At 47.9% G+C, this 16,602-nt stretch overlaps 1 protein-coding gene across 3 annotated transcripts in view; it reads right to left on the reverse strand.

The window, feature by feature from the left end:
* Positions 1–280: 280 nt before the first annotated feature.
* The window catches only part of ARHGAP33 (Rho GTPase activating protein 33), a 44,824-nt gene continuing 28,502 nt past the window's right edge, over positions 281–16,602 (reverse strand). For 2 of the 3 annotated variants that reach the window (XM_032228435.1, XM_032228437.1), the window contains 8 exons: positions 16,370–16,477; positions 14,440–14,585; positions 12,664–12,853; positions 10,002–10,147; positions 9,120–9,194; positions 7,572–8,123; positions 3,251–3,609; positions 281–2,869 (listed from right to left, as the gene is read on the reverse strand). In XM_032228435.1, coding sequence (XP_032084326.1) covers positions 1,757–2,869; positions 3,251–3,609; positions 7,572–8,123; positions 9,120–9,194; positions 10,002–10,147; positions 12,664–12,853; positions 14,440–14,585; positions 16,370–16,477 — 2,689 coding nt within the window. In that variant the 3' untranslated portion in view covers positions 281–1,756. The remainder of the gene's footprint in view (positions 2,870–3,250; positions 3,610–7,571; positions 8,124–9,119; positions 9,195–10,001; positions 10,148–12,663; positions 12,854–14,439; positions 14,586–16,369; positions 16,478–16,602) is intronic. The other variant, XM_032228436.1, reaches the window with a different exon arrangement.

Genomic DNA, 16,602 nt, shown 5'->3' on the forward strand with positions numbered 1-16,602 from the left:
CTCAGCCTTAGGCAACTTTTAAAAGGTGTGGACTTCAACTCTCATGAATTCCCCCAACCAACAGATGGATCTTAAACATGAGCCATTGTTAGAATGGAAGACTCTAACATCATGAGCCATGGTGGCACAGTGGTTAGAGTGCAGTACTGCAGGCTGCTTCTGCTGACTGCCGGCTGCCTGCAATTTGGCAGTTCAAATCTCACCCGGCTCAAGGTTGAGTCAGCCTTCTCTCCTTCCAAGATGGGTAAAATGAGGACCCAAATAGTTGGGGGGGGGGGAGAATAGGCTGACTCTGTAAACCACTTAGAGAGGGTTGTAAAGCACTGTGAAGCGGTATATAAGCCTAAGGGCTATTGCTCCTATCTTAAAATCATCAAAGTTGAGAAACTCCACCCCATCTGGTCCCCAACAACTGCTTCAGAGGAAGAAAGGCATAAAGGCCCCTCTCCCTTCCTCCTTCCCCTTATATCTAAAATACTGTCTTGTGGAACATGCATAACCACTTTCACAGACACACTCACACATGCGCCAACTCCAGACATGAATGTACATATCAACTAGACGTGAATCCCGCTCTCAAGCACACCTCAAAGCCTGCAGCTCAGTCACACAGAGCCCTCCCATGCTAGGCACGTACTGTATGCATCTTCTTTCTTCCCCACCAACCCGCCCCTCCCTGGTCCTTTTGTAAAACACACACACACACACCCATTCCGAAATCCTAAATAAATACAGAAACGCACGAGACCAACATGCTCCCCCTGGCTTTTTTCTCAACCTGCCACTCTGCCTAAGCTGCAAACTCCCAAGGGGCGTAGGCTCTTGCAAGAGGAGGTGGCGAGCGTGCCCAACTGCCTTCCTTGGTGGCATCTTAGACATATCCTTGGACATCAATGTCCCAGCGAAGGGGATGGCTTTCTTCCGGGAATTGGCTTAATCTCTGGGAAAACCAGCAGGGGAAAGTGGTTAATATTTTAATTGAGTTAAAGGGGATGCTTATTACAAGTTAGGACTATTTTGGTTTGAATGCTGGAAGAGAAGAGGAAGACGGGCTCGGGTAGCTGTTAACGGCTGACTCTCTCTCTCTCTCTCCCCTCCAACGCCTGCAGTCTTCCCCAGCGGTGAGCAAAACACGGTCAACAGCGCCTCCTTGTGTCAGTTCGGTGCACGGTTAGCAACCCTGGCTGGATTTCCAAGCATCCTATTGTGTGATTCACGTTGCCAAAACGGTCGAGATGATGTCACCTGGAAGGAATCAGCTGCAGTCATCCCATTGGAAGCAAACACTTTCCTCTGAGGTTAGATGTCCCTGGATGGAAAGAGGGCAAGGTGGAACAAAGCAACACAGGGCGGACCCGAAACAGGAAGATGAGACACACAAATGGAACTGGCAGGAGTGTTACGGAGCCCCAAAGGCTGAAATGACGCTGTCGAATGTTCTTCGGTGTGATGTCCATGCTGATTTTCTGGAGAAAACCTCCTGCAGGGATAGGACCTGCCTTGAAAGATTCGTGTGCTCTCCAAACCTTGCAGAGGTCCTCCAAATGAGGCAGGCAAAAATTGCCCGACGCGGGAGCCGAAGATGCGACCTCTGCATTAACCTAGTAGGATAGATCCTTCTGAAATCTTTAATTTTTTGTTCACAGCAATCCGTACCGTGTAATTCCATGAATACTGGCAAGGAAGAGGAGAGGACAGAAACCTGGAGCCCAGCCCCGAGGATCCACACTGTGCATCTGGTCACACCGCCTGTCCTTCAGCAGTAGCTGTGCGTCTGGCCCTCAGCATACACTGTCCAGCTGGGTCCGAGGTAGCACCCGGATGGAGAGCCCTCTCTCCTTTCCACATTGCCGTACTGTGGGGAAGATTCATCCAGCTTCTGCAAAGGTGCAGAGGCCTGGCTCCCCACGCGGGGGGTGGGCCCGTCGTAGGTAATAATGGGTTCCGGACCGTAAGAGGGATGACCCCAACACGCAGAGGGCGGGCGGTAGAACTGCCACAAGGCGCGACTGCAAGGCAAAACGTCCATCAGTTGGCGGTGTTGCCCCGAGGGCGTGTAACCCCAGGCCAGCTTCTGCTTCTGAGGCAGGGGAGGTCTGCTGGGCTGGAGCAAAGCCTGAGGAGCGCCCGGGTCAGAATGGCTACGGGAATGGGATGCTTCAGGGGGAGGGGACGGCGTGGGGCTGGCCAACGAGGGCTCGGGGAAGGGCACGTTGACGTAGATGGGCTCCTGGCGTGTGACCGCGGGCGGCATCGACTGGATCTGCAGCTGGGAATTCTTTAAGATGGGCTGAAGAGAGGAGGCAGCCGGGGGGAGATGGGTCTGGCGCCAGGGCCTCTCAAAGACCCCGTAGGAGGCGTTGAAAGTGGCCAGATACTCGGGGGGCGGACAAGAGGGCCAGGGGCGTGCCAGGCCGGGATAGGCAGGAGGCTCCCCCACAATCTCGTAATAGAGGTTCTCGTGCTCCAACTGAGAAGGGGGGCTCCCATTGACCCCCAGTCGAGAGGAGGCCGAGAAGTGGCTGTGATGCCGGAGAGGGTGGTCCGTGGGGCAGGGCTGAAAAGTGGAGGACCTCGTTTTGAGGGGCAAATGACTGGTCATTAGGGGAAAGTGGGGAGGGGGCGGAGGTTTAGGCGGGGCAGCCGAGGGGCTGGACGAAGGGAAGGCGTCTTGAAGCTGGTGGAAAGCTGGATAGGGGACCGACAGGGGTGGGGGATGTAAACCGTAGGCGGGAGACGGGGAGGACAGATAGTAGGGGTCCGAGAAAGGAAGTGCCTGAGGGTCCCTCTGGTCTAGCTCAGCGAGGACCCTCCTGTAAGAGGAAAAGGAATCCGAGCTACACAAGGGAGAAGATTGGCTGAGAGGCACCTGCAGAGAAACAAGGCAAACTGAATGAGCAGCAAGAAGGCATTTCAAGCAGGCAAACACCTCCCCACCCTCGCCCCTTCCTTCGCCCTCTTCCTCTTCTACTCCACCCCATCCTCCTCCTGGAGCTAAAATCTCCATCACGTTGGCCAGAAAAGCCAGCACGGGTTTCCTCCGGATCACGAGGAAGCTCAGGACAAGCGGGGGCTCTTTACCATACTCTCTATCTTTTCGCCCAGATTGCAACATGGTGGGAAAATTGCAGCAAGAAATAACCAGGAGGAAAAAAAATATATCCTTCTAGAAATATTCCAAAATCTGCACCCTGCCTAATGGCAAAGTTATCCCAGCTCGGTCCCAGCCCTTTGTGAGCTGATCCCTCACCTGGCTGCCTCCCTTCAAGTTGCGGCTTTGACTGCCGATGCTCCTGCCCCTGGCCTGCGCCTGGAGAGGGGAGAGGCCAGGCGCCTTGGGGCTCGGGCGCACCATGGAGTAGAGCGCTTGTGCGCCGCTCGTCAGCTCCCCTGCCTTGCACTCCAGCGACAGAGAGCGCCGGAAATGCGTCCGGGGTTCCCGCTGCTTCAGGCTGGCCTGTCGCTTTTGCTGCAAGGCTGCCTGGTGCGCACTCTCAGCCAGCGCCAGCGCCATCAGGCGAGCCGGGTTCTTGGGTGGAGGAGGAGGCGGGATATGCCGCAGCAGGGACAATGCACCGGGAGACACGGGAGCGGCTTCAGACTTCGGACCTGAATTGGGAAAAGAAAGAGGGCAGCGTAAGGATTGCATTAGGGAAAAAGAAAGGCAAAGGTTTCCCCTGTTCAGTTGTCTCCCACTCTAGGGGGCGGTGCTCAACTCTGTTTCTCAGCCAGCATTGTCCGAACACCCTTCTGTGGTCATGTGGCCAGCAGGACTATATGCCGAGGCACAATGAACACTGTTAGTTTCCAACCAAAGTGGTACCTAATCAGGGGTGGGTTCCTGCCAGTTCTAACCTCTTCTATAGAAGAGGTTCCACAAATCTACAGTTCCATTTGGAACCGGTTCCAGCTCCCTCCCCCCATCCGTCCGCACATCATCAAGATGAAGAGCGAGAGGAGGAATTCTGGGAGTTGAAGTCCACAAGTCTTAAAGCTGTCAAGTGTGAATACCCCTGGGTTTTTTTTTCTAAAGGATTAGGGGTGCAAGGGTCTTCTAACTTGACAGCTTTAAGACTTACGTGCTTCAAATGCCAGAGTTCCTGAGCCAACATTTTGGTTGCTAAGCAAGAGCGTTGTTAAGTGAGTTTCACCACATTTTACAAGTTGGCCATGGCCACCCAGTCACTGGCAAGCCACTCCCATCTGGTCATATGGCTGGCAAGCCACTCCCACCCGGTCATATGACCGGCAGGCCACTCCCACAAAGCAGGCCACACCTACAGAAGAGGTTCTAAAAATATTTGAAACCCACCACTGATATACACACACACACACATACACACACACACAAACACACAAACACACACACATATATATACACACATATGTATACATTTGCACATTTTTCTTTAGTAAACATAAAAACTCAATATCTACATCAGTGGTTCTCAACCTGTAGGTCGTGATCTCTTTCACAGGGGTCGCCTAAGACCATCGGAAAACACATATTTTTGAAAAAATACGGAAAACATATAATAATAATTTTATGGTTGGGGGTCACCACAACATGAGGAACTGTATTAAAGGGTCACGGCATTAGGAAGGTTGAGACCCACTGATCTACATGAACAGTGTGTTATCTGAGTACAGTCCGTTTTGAAAATAATAGTAGTAATAATAATATTCATATCATTGATAATAATCACATGGTAATAAGAATATTTGCTTGTCCATACTAATAAACCTTCATTGTATAGTTAATCATTCTTTTACATTTTTAAGTTTCTAAGTTCTGTTTCTGTTAACTAACCATTGGTAAAACAAGTCCCATGTTAAAAAGGATTCTGTTTCTTCCTTCTCCTTTATTCTGAGTATTAGTCTATCCATCTCTGCGCATTCTAATTTTTTTTTTTTTTAGTAAACTTTCTCCTTTAGGGATCTCTTCATTTTTTCACTGTTGTGCCAAAAAAAATTCTCGCTGCTGTTGGCACATTAATTTGCATGTTTTCCAACTGGTAGGTGGGCAAGAGCAACAACGGGGACTCACCCTTCACGTGGCGCTCAGGTCTTGAACCTGGCTGTCAGCTTTCCAGCTACAAGCATTCCAGCTGACAAGCTCAGCATCTTCAACTGCTGAGCAATCGTGCCCCCAACCCCACCCCTTGCATTAGGAAAAGAGAACACCAGCTTTGCAGGAAGGAGAACTCAGTGCAAGCTTAATCTAGTGGGTTTTTTTTTAATTATCATTACTTAATAAATATTGTTAATCTAGATTGGAAGGCCGGGAGCATTATCACAGTCAGGAAAACGACAGCTCTCCAGATGTCACACTTTTTTATTACTTCATAAAGTAATAATAAAGGTTTTTTTTAATTACTTAATAAAGTATTAATGAGGGCTGGAATGCTGGGAACTTCATTGAGTTGGGGAATGGATGAGGCTCCAGATGTTAAATTCCCAGCAGCCCTCCCCAACACACTGGTGGATGTTTCAGTTCAGCAAAATCTTTTATATATATATAAGGAATGTTTATTTTTTAATGATAAGAGCCGAGGTGGCGCAGTGATTAGGGTGCAGTACTGCAGGCCACTTCAGCTGACTGTTATCTGCAGTTCAGCGGTTCTAATCTCACCGGCTCAAGGTTGACTCAGCCTTCCATCCTTCCGAGGTGGGTAAAATGAGGACCCAGACTGTGGGGGCGATATGCTGACTCTGTAAACCGCTTAGAGAGGGCTGAAAGCCCTATGAAGCGGTATATAAGTCTAACTGCTATTGTTATTGCTATTGCTATAAACTTACACAAACAAAACAGAAAACATAAAAACATTTTCCAGTTACATCTAGCGTGTCGATTGGTTACAAAACCTTTGGGTATCCTCTCCATAGTCCTCATTTACAGTTTATATAAAGTCTCATATTATCAATCTAATATATATGTATACATTATTATCATTATTAATCTTTTATTTGACTATAACTATTATTCCTTCATTTTATACGAGATAGTCTAAATTTGGAATTAATTTATATTATAACAATTCATTACATCCTCCTAAATCCATCCAATAATAGTACATCTTTATATTATATTCTGTGTCGTTCCATTGTCCTTGTATTGTAAAATTCTCGGTCATATTTCATTTCCATATTTTTTTTGTCTAACTATTGGTAAAATAAATCCCATATCTTCTAAAATTGTTTATCTTCTTGTTCTCTAATTTCAATTGTCAATTTACTCATTTCAGCACATTCCATTATTTTTTATGAATAACTTCCTCCTGCGTTGGTATTTTCTCATTTTTCCAGTTTTTAGCAAACACAATTCTAGCCGCTGTCAACACATTCGCAATCAAATATTTCAATTCTCCATTATATGTTTCCGGTAAAATCCCCAATAAAAATGTTTCTGGTTTAAAGTCAATATGTTTTTCTATCATTTTCTATTAGTCCAGCAAAATCTTGAGGCCATAGAATCCCCCGATTCTACAGGGCATCCTGAAAATAGCAAACTAAAATTTGGGAAGATATTGATGACAGGGGAAAAGGGATTATGTGCTGTAGGGGTGTCAAACTTAAAGCCTAGAGGCCAGATCCATGCCGCCGGGTGTTTAAATCTGGCCCATGGGGCCGCCCTATAAGCAGCAGCCCGCGGTCCCTCTGCCAGCAAAGCAGACGGCCCTCCTGAGCTCCGTTTTTGCTGGGAGTGTGCTCGGTCAACCACAGGTGCCCCCGACATGAGTGATGTTGAGCTGGCCACGCCCACCCTGGCCACATCATTTCAAAAGATTTTTTTTCCTGAGTGAAAATTTTACGACATCTGGAAATCGGGACGGGAAACAAACTTTTGGGAAGTGCAGTCTGCCTATAGGCAGAGGTTATGTTTTATGGAGTCCCGGTGGCACAGTGGTTAGAGTGCAGTACTGCAGGTTACTTCTGCTGCCTGCTGGCTGCCTGCAATTTGGCAGTTTGAATCTCACCAGGCTCAAGGTTGACTCAGCCTTCCCTTCTTCCGAGATGGGTAAAATGAGGATCCAGATTGTTGGGGGTGATACGCTGACTCTGTAAGCTGCTTAGAGAGAGTTATAAAGCACTGGGAAGCGGTATATAAGTCTAAGTGCTACTGCTATTTCTAACTGTGCCCACTGCCAGGAGTTTGATTCTGACCAGCTCAAGGATGGCTCAGCCCTCCATCCTTCCGAGGTGGGTAAAATGAGGACCCAGATTGTTGGGGGTGATAGGCTGACTCTGTAAACTGCTTAGAGAGAGTTATAAAGCACTGGGAAGCGGTATATAAATCTAAGTGCTACTGCTATTTCTAACTGTGCCCACTGCCAGGAGCTTGATCCTGAGCAGCTCAAGCTTGACTCAGCCTTCCATCCTTCCAAGGTGGGTAAAATGAGGACCCAGACTGTTGGGGGCCATAGGCTGACTCTGTACACCGCTAGGAGAGGGCTGTAAAGCACTGTGAAGCAGTATATAAGTCTAAGTGCTATTGCTATTATTCTACTCACTCTTTGTGTTAAGCATAGCAATGGCGGTAATAAGAGTGAAGAACGTCAAAAAGTACTTACTGGGAGGAGACAAACGATCTTGGGCTTGAGCAATCTTGCCACGGACTTCCCGTTCACAAGAGCTGCTGAGTTGTCCACTTGCTGTGCTCAGGAGCATGGAGATCATATGAGGAGGGGAGCTCAGCCCTCTGGATTCCCCACCAGCAAACATTTCCAGCACTTTGTCGGGCAAGGAAACAGACAACGTTTCTGATGCATCTTGGCTGACGTTGGGATGTGAACAGGGGGAGAGCGCTGCAACGGGACTCGCTGAGCCGGAGTCGTCCGAGAGGGAGGGCTGCTGCACAGGCGGGCTACACTGGTACGTTAGCGGATCAAAGTCCAGCCCACGAAGTCCAGGAGGACTTAATTCCAACTCCGAGTCCAGCTCCGAGTCACCTTCCAGCCAAGAGGAACGCCGACGGGAGGCCACGTCGTCTGCCCCAGTGACCAAGCCTTCACCATGGCCGGACACAGAAGAACCCAGAGAAGAACACGAATGGCATTGTTTGAGGGTAGGGAAAGCATCACTGCTGGAATGTGGACGTCTCAGGGAAGGCAACTTGGGGAGACCTAAGGGCCAAGACCCCAAAAAGAAAGAAACGACATGGATCAAAGCTCTCCAATCTGTTTATTCAACAGGCTAGATGTCCAAGAGTCAACATTGTGAAGAAGAATAGTTCTATCTCTGAAGAACAGGTTGCTTGCATGGACACAGATTTTGGTAGAAGGCAGTCGATGCTTAGCAGATTCTCACCTAACTGCATGCATTCACTTATCTGAAATGGTATAGGTTCTCCTGCTTGAGCAGGGGGCTGGACTAAAAGACCTCCAAGGTCTCTTCCAGCTCTATTCTATTCTATTCTATTCTATTTTCTCTTCTCTTCTATTTTCTACCCTACTCTACTCTACTCTACACTACTCTACTCTACTCTATTATCCTATCCTATCCTACAGGAGCTTCAATAAAAGATGGTAGTATCTGCATTCCCACTGCAGGAGTTATAACTCAATGAAGAACATCCTTCACATTCAGAGGGTCTTAAGGTTAATGCCTAACATGATCAGGTAACATGTGATGAAAAAGCCTTTGCCAAAACATGGAGAGCAGCTGCCAATCAAATCAGAAGATGATCAGCCCCTGGTTTGGACAGCAGGTGAAGGTCCCTCTGGGACACTCAACAGACCAAACACTCCTAACATCTGGCGCTACTTTACACATCTGCTTTCATGCCAAACCCAGGTAATTGAGAGCAGTAAGAAAATGTCCTACAGATCGATAGTCACATTTGCTTGAGGGATGAAACCAGCTCCTGATTCAGAAAAGCTGCAGTTGTGCTAAAGCCTTGGCAAGTTCCAGCTAGCTGGACATCAACTCCTGGAACTGTCAGCAATGACCTTGCTGGCTATGAAATGGTGGGAATCGAAGTCCTGCTTGTCTAGAAGTTGCTACACTTGGGGAAAAAAGCGCTTTGAAGAAATATTTGGGAGGGTCACCTTCAGTTCATGCAGTCCATTTTGATGGAGCAAAATCACGGGGGTTTCAGCAGACAGAGGGGCCATTATTACCTGTTAGACTAGCCTGAGAGGTTAGAGATTCTTCACTTTTGGCGGATCTCAAGGTGACCGTCTCACCACGGGTCCCTGCAGAGAAAGAGGACCAAGGAACAGATGAGCGTTATCAGGGGGTGGACTGCTACGGCTTTGCCCAGGTTCAGGAGAACCCATAGCTAACATTATAGCCGGTTTGGAGACCCTCCAAATCCCACCCCTGGCTGGCCTCGCCCACCCTACCACTCCGCTGCCACCCCACCACACACCTCCCAGGAGTCTCCACGCAGCCCATTTTGGATGCGAAGTAAATGCAGGGCCTATGCGGAGCCTCGAGGAGGGGGAAAAACAGGCCTCTGGAAGGCCTCTGGAGCCCAGGTGAGGCAGTTTTCGCCTTCCCGGAGGCTCAAAGAAAGCCTCCAGAGCCTAAGGAAGGCGGAAACAGCCCCCTCCCCTCTGTGTGGTGCAGGGGGCGGACTAGGCCACGCCCACCCAGCAACTGAGCAGAGAACCCATTGCTGAAATTTTTGAAGGCCACCACTGAGCGTCAGCCCTCTTAAACATTAGCAATCTCTCCTTGGCCTTGAATCTATGGAACTCAAGTTTTGCCCATTTAATATATGGAAAAAGATAACGGGATATACTGCCTTATCTGGTTCCAACGCATTCTGCTCATATCAAAATTCTGTCACAATGAGCAAATTGACACGACATGTAAAACCCATAGGTTTAAAAAAAACCAATACCAATAGCTATTGACAGGGAAGCTGAGAGTCGTAGTCCAGCCACACTTAGTAAGCCATAAATTCCCATATTTGCTCCAGCTTATGAGAAACTTGGAAGTACGTATGTGCTTGTGAGGTTAAGAGTGATAAAATAAATGATGTGTAGTTTTCCTACCTGGTAAAGATTCTCCAAGTCCAAAAAGCTCTCCCAAACGATGTGATTTTTTGCGGAACGGGACGGGGGCCTTGCCGATGGCAAAGAACGTCTTCCAACTTGGTCCAGATGTTTTCCGCAGCTTCCCATTGTTTTCTGTCTTTTGCCTACAAAGTCATTTTGGAGCAGGGGTGTAAAATACGATTTCATTGAGGGCCGCATCAGGGTTGTGTTTGACCTTAGGGGGCTGCAGTGCGCATGGCCAGGGTGGGCATGGCCAGCTCAACATCACTTGTGTCAGGGGCGCCAGTGGTAGCCCAAGCTCTCCACCGGGGAAAACGGGCTCCGAGCTCCGTTTTCGGCTGCGTCGGCCTCCTGCAACCCTCTGCCAGCGGAAATAGGGCTCGTGAGGGCTGCCGGCAACCCTCCTGAGCTTACTTTTCACTGGCAGAGGCACTGCAGGCCGGTCCTTCGCTGTTTCCAGGGCAGCCCTGTGGGCCAGATCTAAGCACACTGCAGGCCAGATCTGTCCTCCAGGCCTTGAGTCGACACCAGTGGTGGGATTCAAAATTTTTACTATTGGTTGTGTGGGCGTGGCATGGCTTGGTGGGCGTGGCAGGGGAAGGATATTGCAAAATCCCCATTCCCTCACCACCCCACCAACCTGCTTTCCAGCTCTGTTTTCCTGTGCAGGACAACAGAAGAAGACCCAGCCAATCAGCTGTGAGAGGCAGAAAATAGATGGGGCAGGGCCAGCCACAGGTGGTATTTGCTGGTTCTCTGAACTACTCAAAATTTCCACTACCAGTTTGCCAGAACTGATCAGAACCGGCTGAATACCACCTCTGGTTGACACCCGTGTCTTAGAGCAATCAGCACCAACCACTAAGCGGCTCAGATCCTGTTCCGAATCGGACAACTGACGTGTACTTGAGAGACCGCCTGCTGCCAATTACCTCCAACAGACCGATTAGATCCCACAGATTAGGCCTCCTCCGAATTCCATCCACCGGCCAATGCCGATTGGCTACCACCCGGAGGAGGGCCTTCTCTGTGGCTGCTCCGGCCCTCTGGAACGAGCTCCCCGTGGAGATTCGGACCCTCACCACCCTTCAGGCTTTCCGCAAAGCCCTTAAAACCTGGCTGTTCCGACAGGCCTGGGGCTGATGAGTTCCCATCCCCGCTCGAATTGTGTGGCTGTTGATTGTTTTTAAATTGTAGTTGTTGTTTGTCCGTTGTCTTTCTTCCTGTTTGTATCCCCCCCCCCCCCTTACTTGGTTTGTGAGCCGCCCTGAGTCCCTCTGGGAATAGGGCGGCATAGAAATATAATAAAATCAAATAAAATCAATCAAGTCTAATTCTCAGAAGGGGCTGAAATTTTTCCCTATGATTCTAGGTGAGGGAGGAAGGGAGGGATCCCCCACCACAGGTAGTCCTCGATTTACAAACACAATTGAGCTCCAGATTTCCATTGTTAAGTGAGAAATGGATTTTTACTCCATTTTACAATCTTTCTTGACACAGTTAAGCAAATCACTGCAGCTGTTAAATTAATAATATAGTTGTTAAATGAATTCCCCATTGAGTTTGTTCGTTAGAAAGTCAACAAAGGGGATCACATGACCCCAGGATACTGCACGATACCATCATAAATATGAGTCAGTTGCCAAGCATCTGAATTTTGATGATGTAATCAACGGGATGTTGCAATGGTCGTTAAGCATGAAAAATGGTCATAAATTGCTTTTTTCAGTGCTGTAGTAACTTCAAACAGTCACTAAATGAATTGTTGTAGGTTGAGGACTCTCTGTATTACAAATTCATTGTATATAACAATCCGATAATAGTCTTTCATGAAAACATGAGGATTGGGTCCCTAAATCACCATAATCTTTCAACAGCAAATATTAATAAACAATGAACTGCAATTAGTTCCTGGGAGCTGGTTTCTACTTTTTAGTAATAAATTTTATTACAAGTTACATTAAAAACTAATGAGGACATGAGGAAAAGAAAGGAAGAAAAAGAAAGAAAAGATAACACTAGAAAAAGGCTTCTGGTTTTCTTTACAGCAAATATGCAGTAAGTTCTGATTATAAAATTATCTCTTATTCTTAACTCACTTTTTCTGTTACATATATTTTTTCTAATCATCAAAAGTTCAAAACCACAAATCATAAGTGCATTTTTCCCCTTCATGCAAAAAAGTCTATGAAGGGTTTCCAGTCAGCCATAAATGTAGATATTGTTCTTGCTCTAAACAAAGACATCCATTGAGCCATCTCTGCAAGCTCTATCATCTTCACCAACCATTCCTCTATTGTGGTCAAACTTCCCCACTTTGGAGGATACAATAATCTCACTGCAGTTGTCATGGACAAGAACAAAGTTCCATTTATTTTTCTAACTGCCTATTCATTAGTCTCCAAAGAAGCATCTCTGGTTTCAATTGTACTTTAATCTTTAAAACCTTCTCTATGGGGAACTATGGCCCCTGTATGACTTGTGGACTTCAACTCCCAGAATTCCTGAGCCAGCATGGGAGTTGAAGTCCATAAGTCATACAGGGGATATAGCTCCACACCTCTGCCTTAGAACCCGAGTCTTACATATTAAAAATGGCTGCCTCAGGAATTCTGGGAGTTGAAGTCCACAAGGCATACAAGGGTCATACCACACTTACCTGGTATTAGGTGATCCCAAAACAGCAGAGAGCTTCCCTTGATCCTGTGGATCTGGAGATCCACGTCTGGCTTCCAGCTTGGTGATCTTACAGAGGGCCTGGGTGCGTGCTTGTGCTTCTTCGAGAGATAACAAGCGGGTGGAAGGGCAGCTGACCAACTGGGATTTGGGCCGAGAAAGGAAGCACCGCCCTGTTAGAGGAGACAGGGGATAATATAACGATGTTAAAAATCATGTTGCACCATCAGGATTGGGAGGAAGTCTCCAAAGAGACATCAGGCGATGCTTATTGATTTTATTTCAGAGGCAGGGATTCCTCAAGCTCTGCAGTTTGGCTCAAATAGTCCTCGACTCGTAATAGTTCCACGTTACAATGACACTGAAGAGACTTATGCCCATTTTTCACCGTTACAACCTTTGTAGCATCCCCATGATCATAGGATTAAAATTCAGATGCTTGGCAAACTGGTTCATACTTATGACCGTTGCTGTGTCCCAAGGTCATGTAATCCCCTTTTGCGACCTCCTGACAGGTAAAGCCAATGAGGGGAGCCAGATTCACTTAACAACTTATCAACGGCAGTGGTTCCCTTAACAACTGTGGCAAGAAAGGTTGTAAAATGGGGCACAACAGCTCACTTAACCAAGGTCTCGCTTAACTATAGAAATTTGGGGCTCAAGTGTGATTATAAGTCGAGGACTGCCTGTATCCTGTTTTAATTGAGCCATGGTGGCGCAGTGGTTAGAGTGCAGTACTGCAGGCTACTTCTGCTGCCTGCTGGCTGCCTTCAATTTGGCAGTTCGAATCTCAGCAGGCTCAAGGTTGACTCAGCCTTCCATCCTTCCGTGGTGGGTCAAATGAGGACCCAGATTGTTGGGGGCAAGAGGCTAACTCTGTAAACCGGTTAAAGGGGGTTGTAAAGCACTGTGAAGCGGCATATAAGTCACAGTGCTAATTGGGGTGATGGAAAGACTACTTGTGAAATAATTGGCTGATTCATATGCTGTCACTAACACATAACCCCCTCTCCCTTAAAAAAAATATTGAATCATTTGCCAAGTATTTCTTAAAAGTTTCATGGGTTTAAAAACAGAAAAGTGAAACCCACAGAAATGAGTATGCATCTTCCTGATTTAAAAGAGAACCTGTCTTGTTTCCTAAGAGGAGAATGAAAACTAGTGGTGAAATTTATTTATTTTTTACTATTGGTTCTGTGGGCGTAGCTTGGTGGGCGTGGTGGGTATGGCAGGGAAAGGATATTGCAAAATCCCCATTCCCTCCCCACTCCTGGGGGAAGGATACTGCAAAATCTCCATTCCCTCCCCACTCTGGGGCCAGCCAGAGGTGATATTTGCCGGTTCTCCGAACTACTCAAAATATCCGCTACCGGTTCTCCAGAACTGGTCAGAACCTGCTGAATTTCACTCCTGCTTTCACTCCTGACCCCACACCGGGCCAGATGCATTTGTTTAATCGTAGGTTGCAGCTTAGAAGCTGCATGAATTGCAACCAGAATATCCTTAGTATTGTCGTTTGAAAGGTTTAAGTGGAGGATCGTTTGAAAGGCTTTCGCAAAACTCCGGAAGAGCGTTTCTCCACCTTAGCGATATTGAGATGTGTGGACTTCAATTCCCAGAATCCCCTGAGCAGCATGCTGGCAGTGGGGAACTCTGGGAAGGGAAGTCCACCTTTGCCAAGGTTGAGGAAAAACTGCGCAATGGGGTTGCTATGAGACCTCTGAGCAACCTTGGAAGAATTCGCCATGTCTTGAGGTACCTGTGCTGTCCTTGCCGATGGAGGTGAAGGTGTCACTGAAGAGAACCTGAACGTTGGTGAGGAGGAATTCAACCACAAGGGACTGAACTCGGACTTCCTGAAAGGCATCGGCTCCACACTGGGCGACGGACTCCAGAGCCATCGACCTGGCATTAAAAGGGGAACGGATGATTAGCCCCATCCAACAACAGAAAGACCCAGATAGGAAAAATACGATAGCCAAGGCTCAGGAAGCCATGTTAATGCCATAATGGAGACACAACGTAGCCCCATGACAGCGGGAAGGGCAGCCCAGTGGTGAAATTCAACATTTTTTACTACCGGTTCTATGGGTGTGGCTTAGTGGGCATGTTGTGGCTGGGTGGGCATGGCAAGGGAAAGATACTGCAAAATCTCGATTCCCACCCCACTCTGGGGCCAGCCAGAGGTGGCATTTGCCAGCTCTCTGAACTACTCAAAATTTCCGCTACCGGTTCTCCGAACTACTCAAAATTTCCGCTACTGCTTCTCCAGAACCTCAGAACTTGCTGGATTTCACCCCTGGGGCAGCCCATATCCAAAAAGCATCATGACGGAATAACTTCATGTGCGCAGACAGAGCAGTACACCATGGGGGATTATGAGAAAATGAGGATGAAGGGAAATTATGGGTAAAAAATAGTAGGGGCAGAATAAGACAGGCAGATGGGGAAAATAAAATGCTAGTAAAAGCCAGAGCAGCGTTTCAAGATTCGTTAAAACAGACAACTTTCGGGGAGAGTGATCGATGTTACAGGGGAAGCAGCAAATGATAATAATGTGGCTATTATCACATTATAAAAATCAGAGGAACCAAGGTTTTCTGAAACATTTTTCAAGGTTTTTTTTTGGGGGGGGGAATACTGGGGGGGGGGGGGGGGTTAAGTCACCCTAAGCTTATTATAAATCAAACACATTCTAAAAATGGCAGGAAACCACTCCACTGATTTTCAACCATTTGGATGCTGGAGAGAGTTGCAAAACAATCCTTTGACGCCTGCTAAAAGGTCTCTTCCAAAATGGCTGGCTGGCAAAATTGCAATGGGGGAAGCAAAGCCCTCCGCCATCCCTTCAGCTCAAAGTACCACCAGATGGTGGGAACAAAGCAGAGGGACACCCAAGGGACACTCAAGACATTCATCTCTCCAGCAGAAAGGCCGAGTTACACATTACCGCGTTAGCACTGACGGTAAGGGTTAGCATAGGGAAGAATGGCCAGTGACTCCAAAACTATTTGGAGAGCGGTGCAGAAGCCAGTGGAGATGATGCAAGGCAGAGTTGCAGAGGGAGTGGAGCTGGTGGCAGACTCAGACAGTGAGAAGGTTGGGGAGGAACATGGGCCAGTCCTGGAGTCTGGGGAAGGCTCTGATGAGTGCTCTGTGTCAGAGGCAGAGATGGAGCCAGGGCCGTCCGACAGTTATCAGTTGCCTTCGGAGTCGGACATCAGTGGAGCAGAAGAAGAGTTGGAGCCTGTTCCCAATGTGCACATGCACGGAGCTGACAGGAGAAGGGAACAGCTAAGGAACAATGGCAGACTAGGGAGTAAAGGCACAGGTGGACAGTGAATGGCCCCTCCCATAGGGAATAAAGAGGAGCGAAAGGGGAGTGGAGTTTGCAGGAGATAATTAGTTCAATTCATTAGGGTGAAGACCTGCTCCTGACTTCTTGCCAAGTAATGGCTGCTACAGCGTGGTGTTTGGAAGATATCGGCCTGGCAACTCTCCAAGCCTGATAAAGGTCTGTAGTTGTGAAATCTCTTGAAAGACTGTTGGCCGGGACTTTGCTGGAGAGGAATTCCCTTTAACCTAAATAAAAGAGGTTTTATCGGGACGAAGAGTCTGCTTCATGATCTTGGGAAGCCTAGGTCAGAACAGGGAGTGCCAGGGGAAGGCCATTGGTCTGGGCGTCTCACCGCAGCAGGTTGGGTGCCCAAACGATGGCTAAGTTGCGGATGTGCATGCTGGTGTTTTGACTGTGCATAGCCATGCGTGCCAGATGCCGTAGCAGGAATTCCAGAGTCCTGTTGGGATAGAGCAGAAGCTGCTACAGGGAGAATCTGTTTCAACACACTGAGCCCTCTTCCCCTTCAGTGGCTTTCTCCCCATCCAACGCCTCCCCGAATCATTTCACCCCGTTCTCTGTGCA

This window comes from Thamnophis elegans, chromosome 12 (assembly GCF_009769535.1).
Source record: "Thamnophis elegans isolate rThaEle1 chromosome 12, rThaEle1.pri, whole genome shotgun sequence".
In the NCBI taxonomy this organism is placed as follows: domain Eukaryota; kingdom Metazoa; phylum Chordata; class Lepidosauria; order Squamata; family Colubridae; genus Thamnophis; species Thamnophis elegans.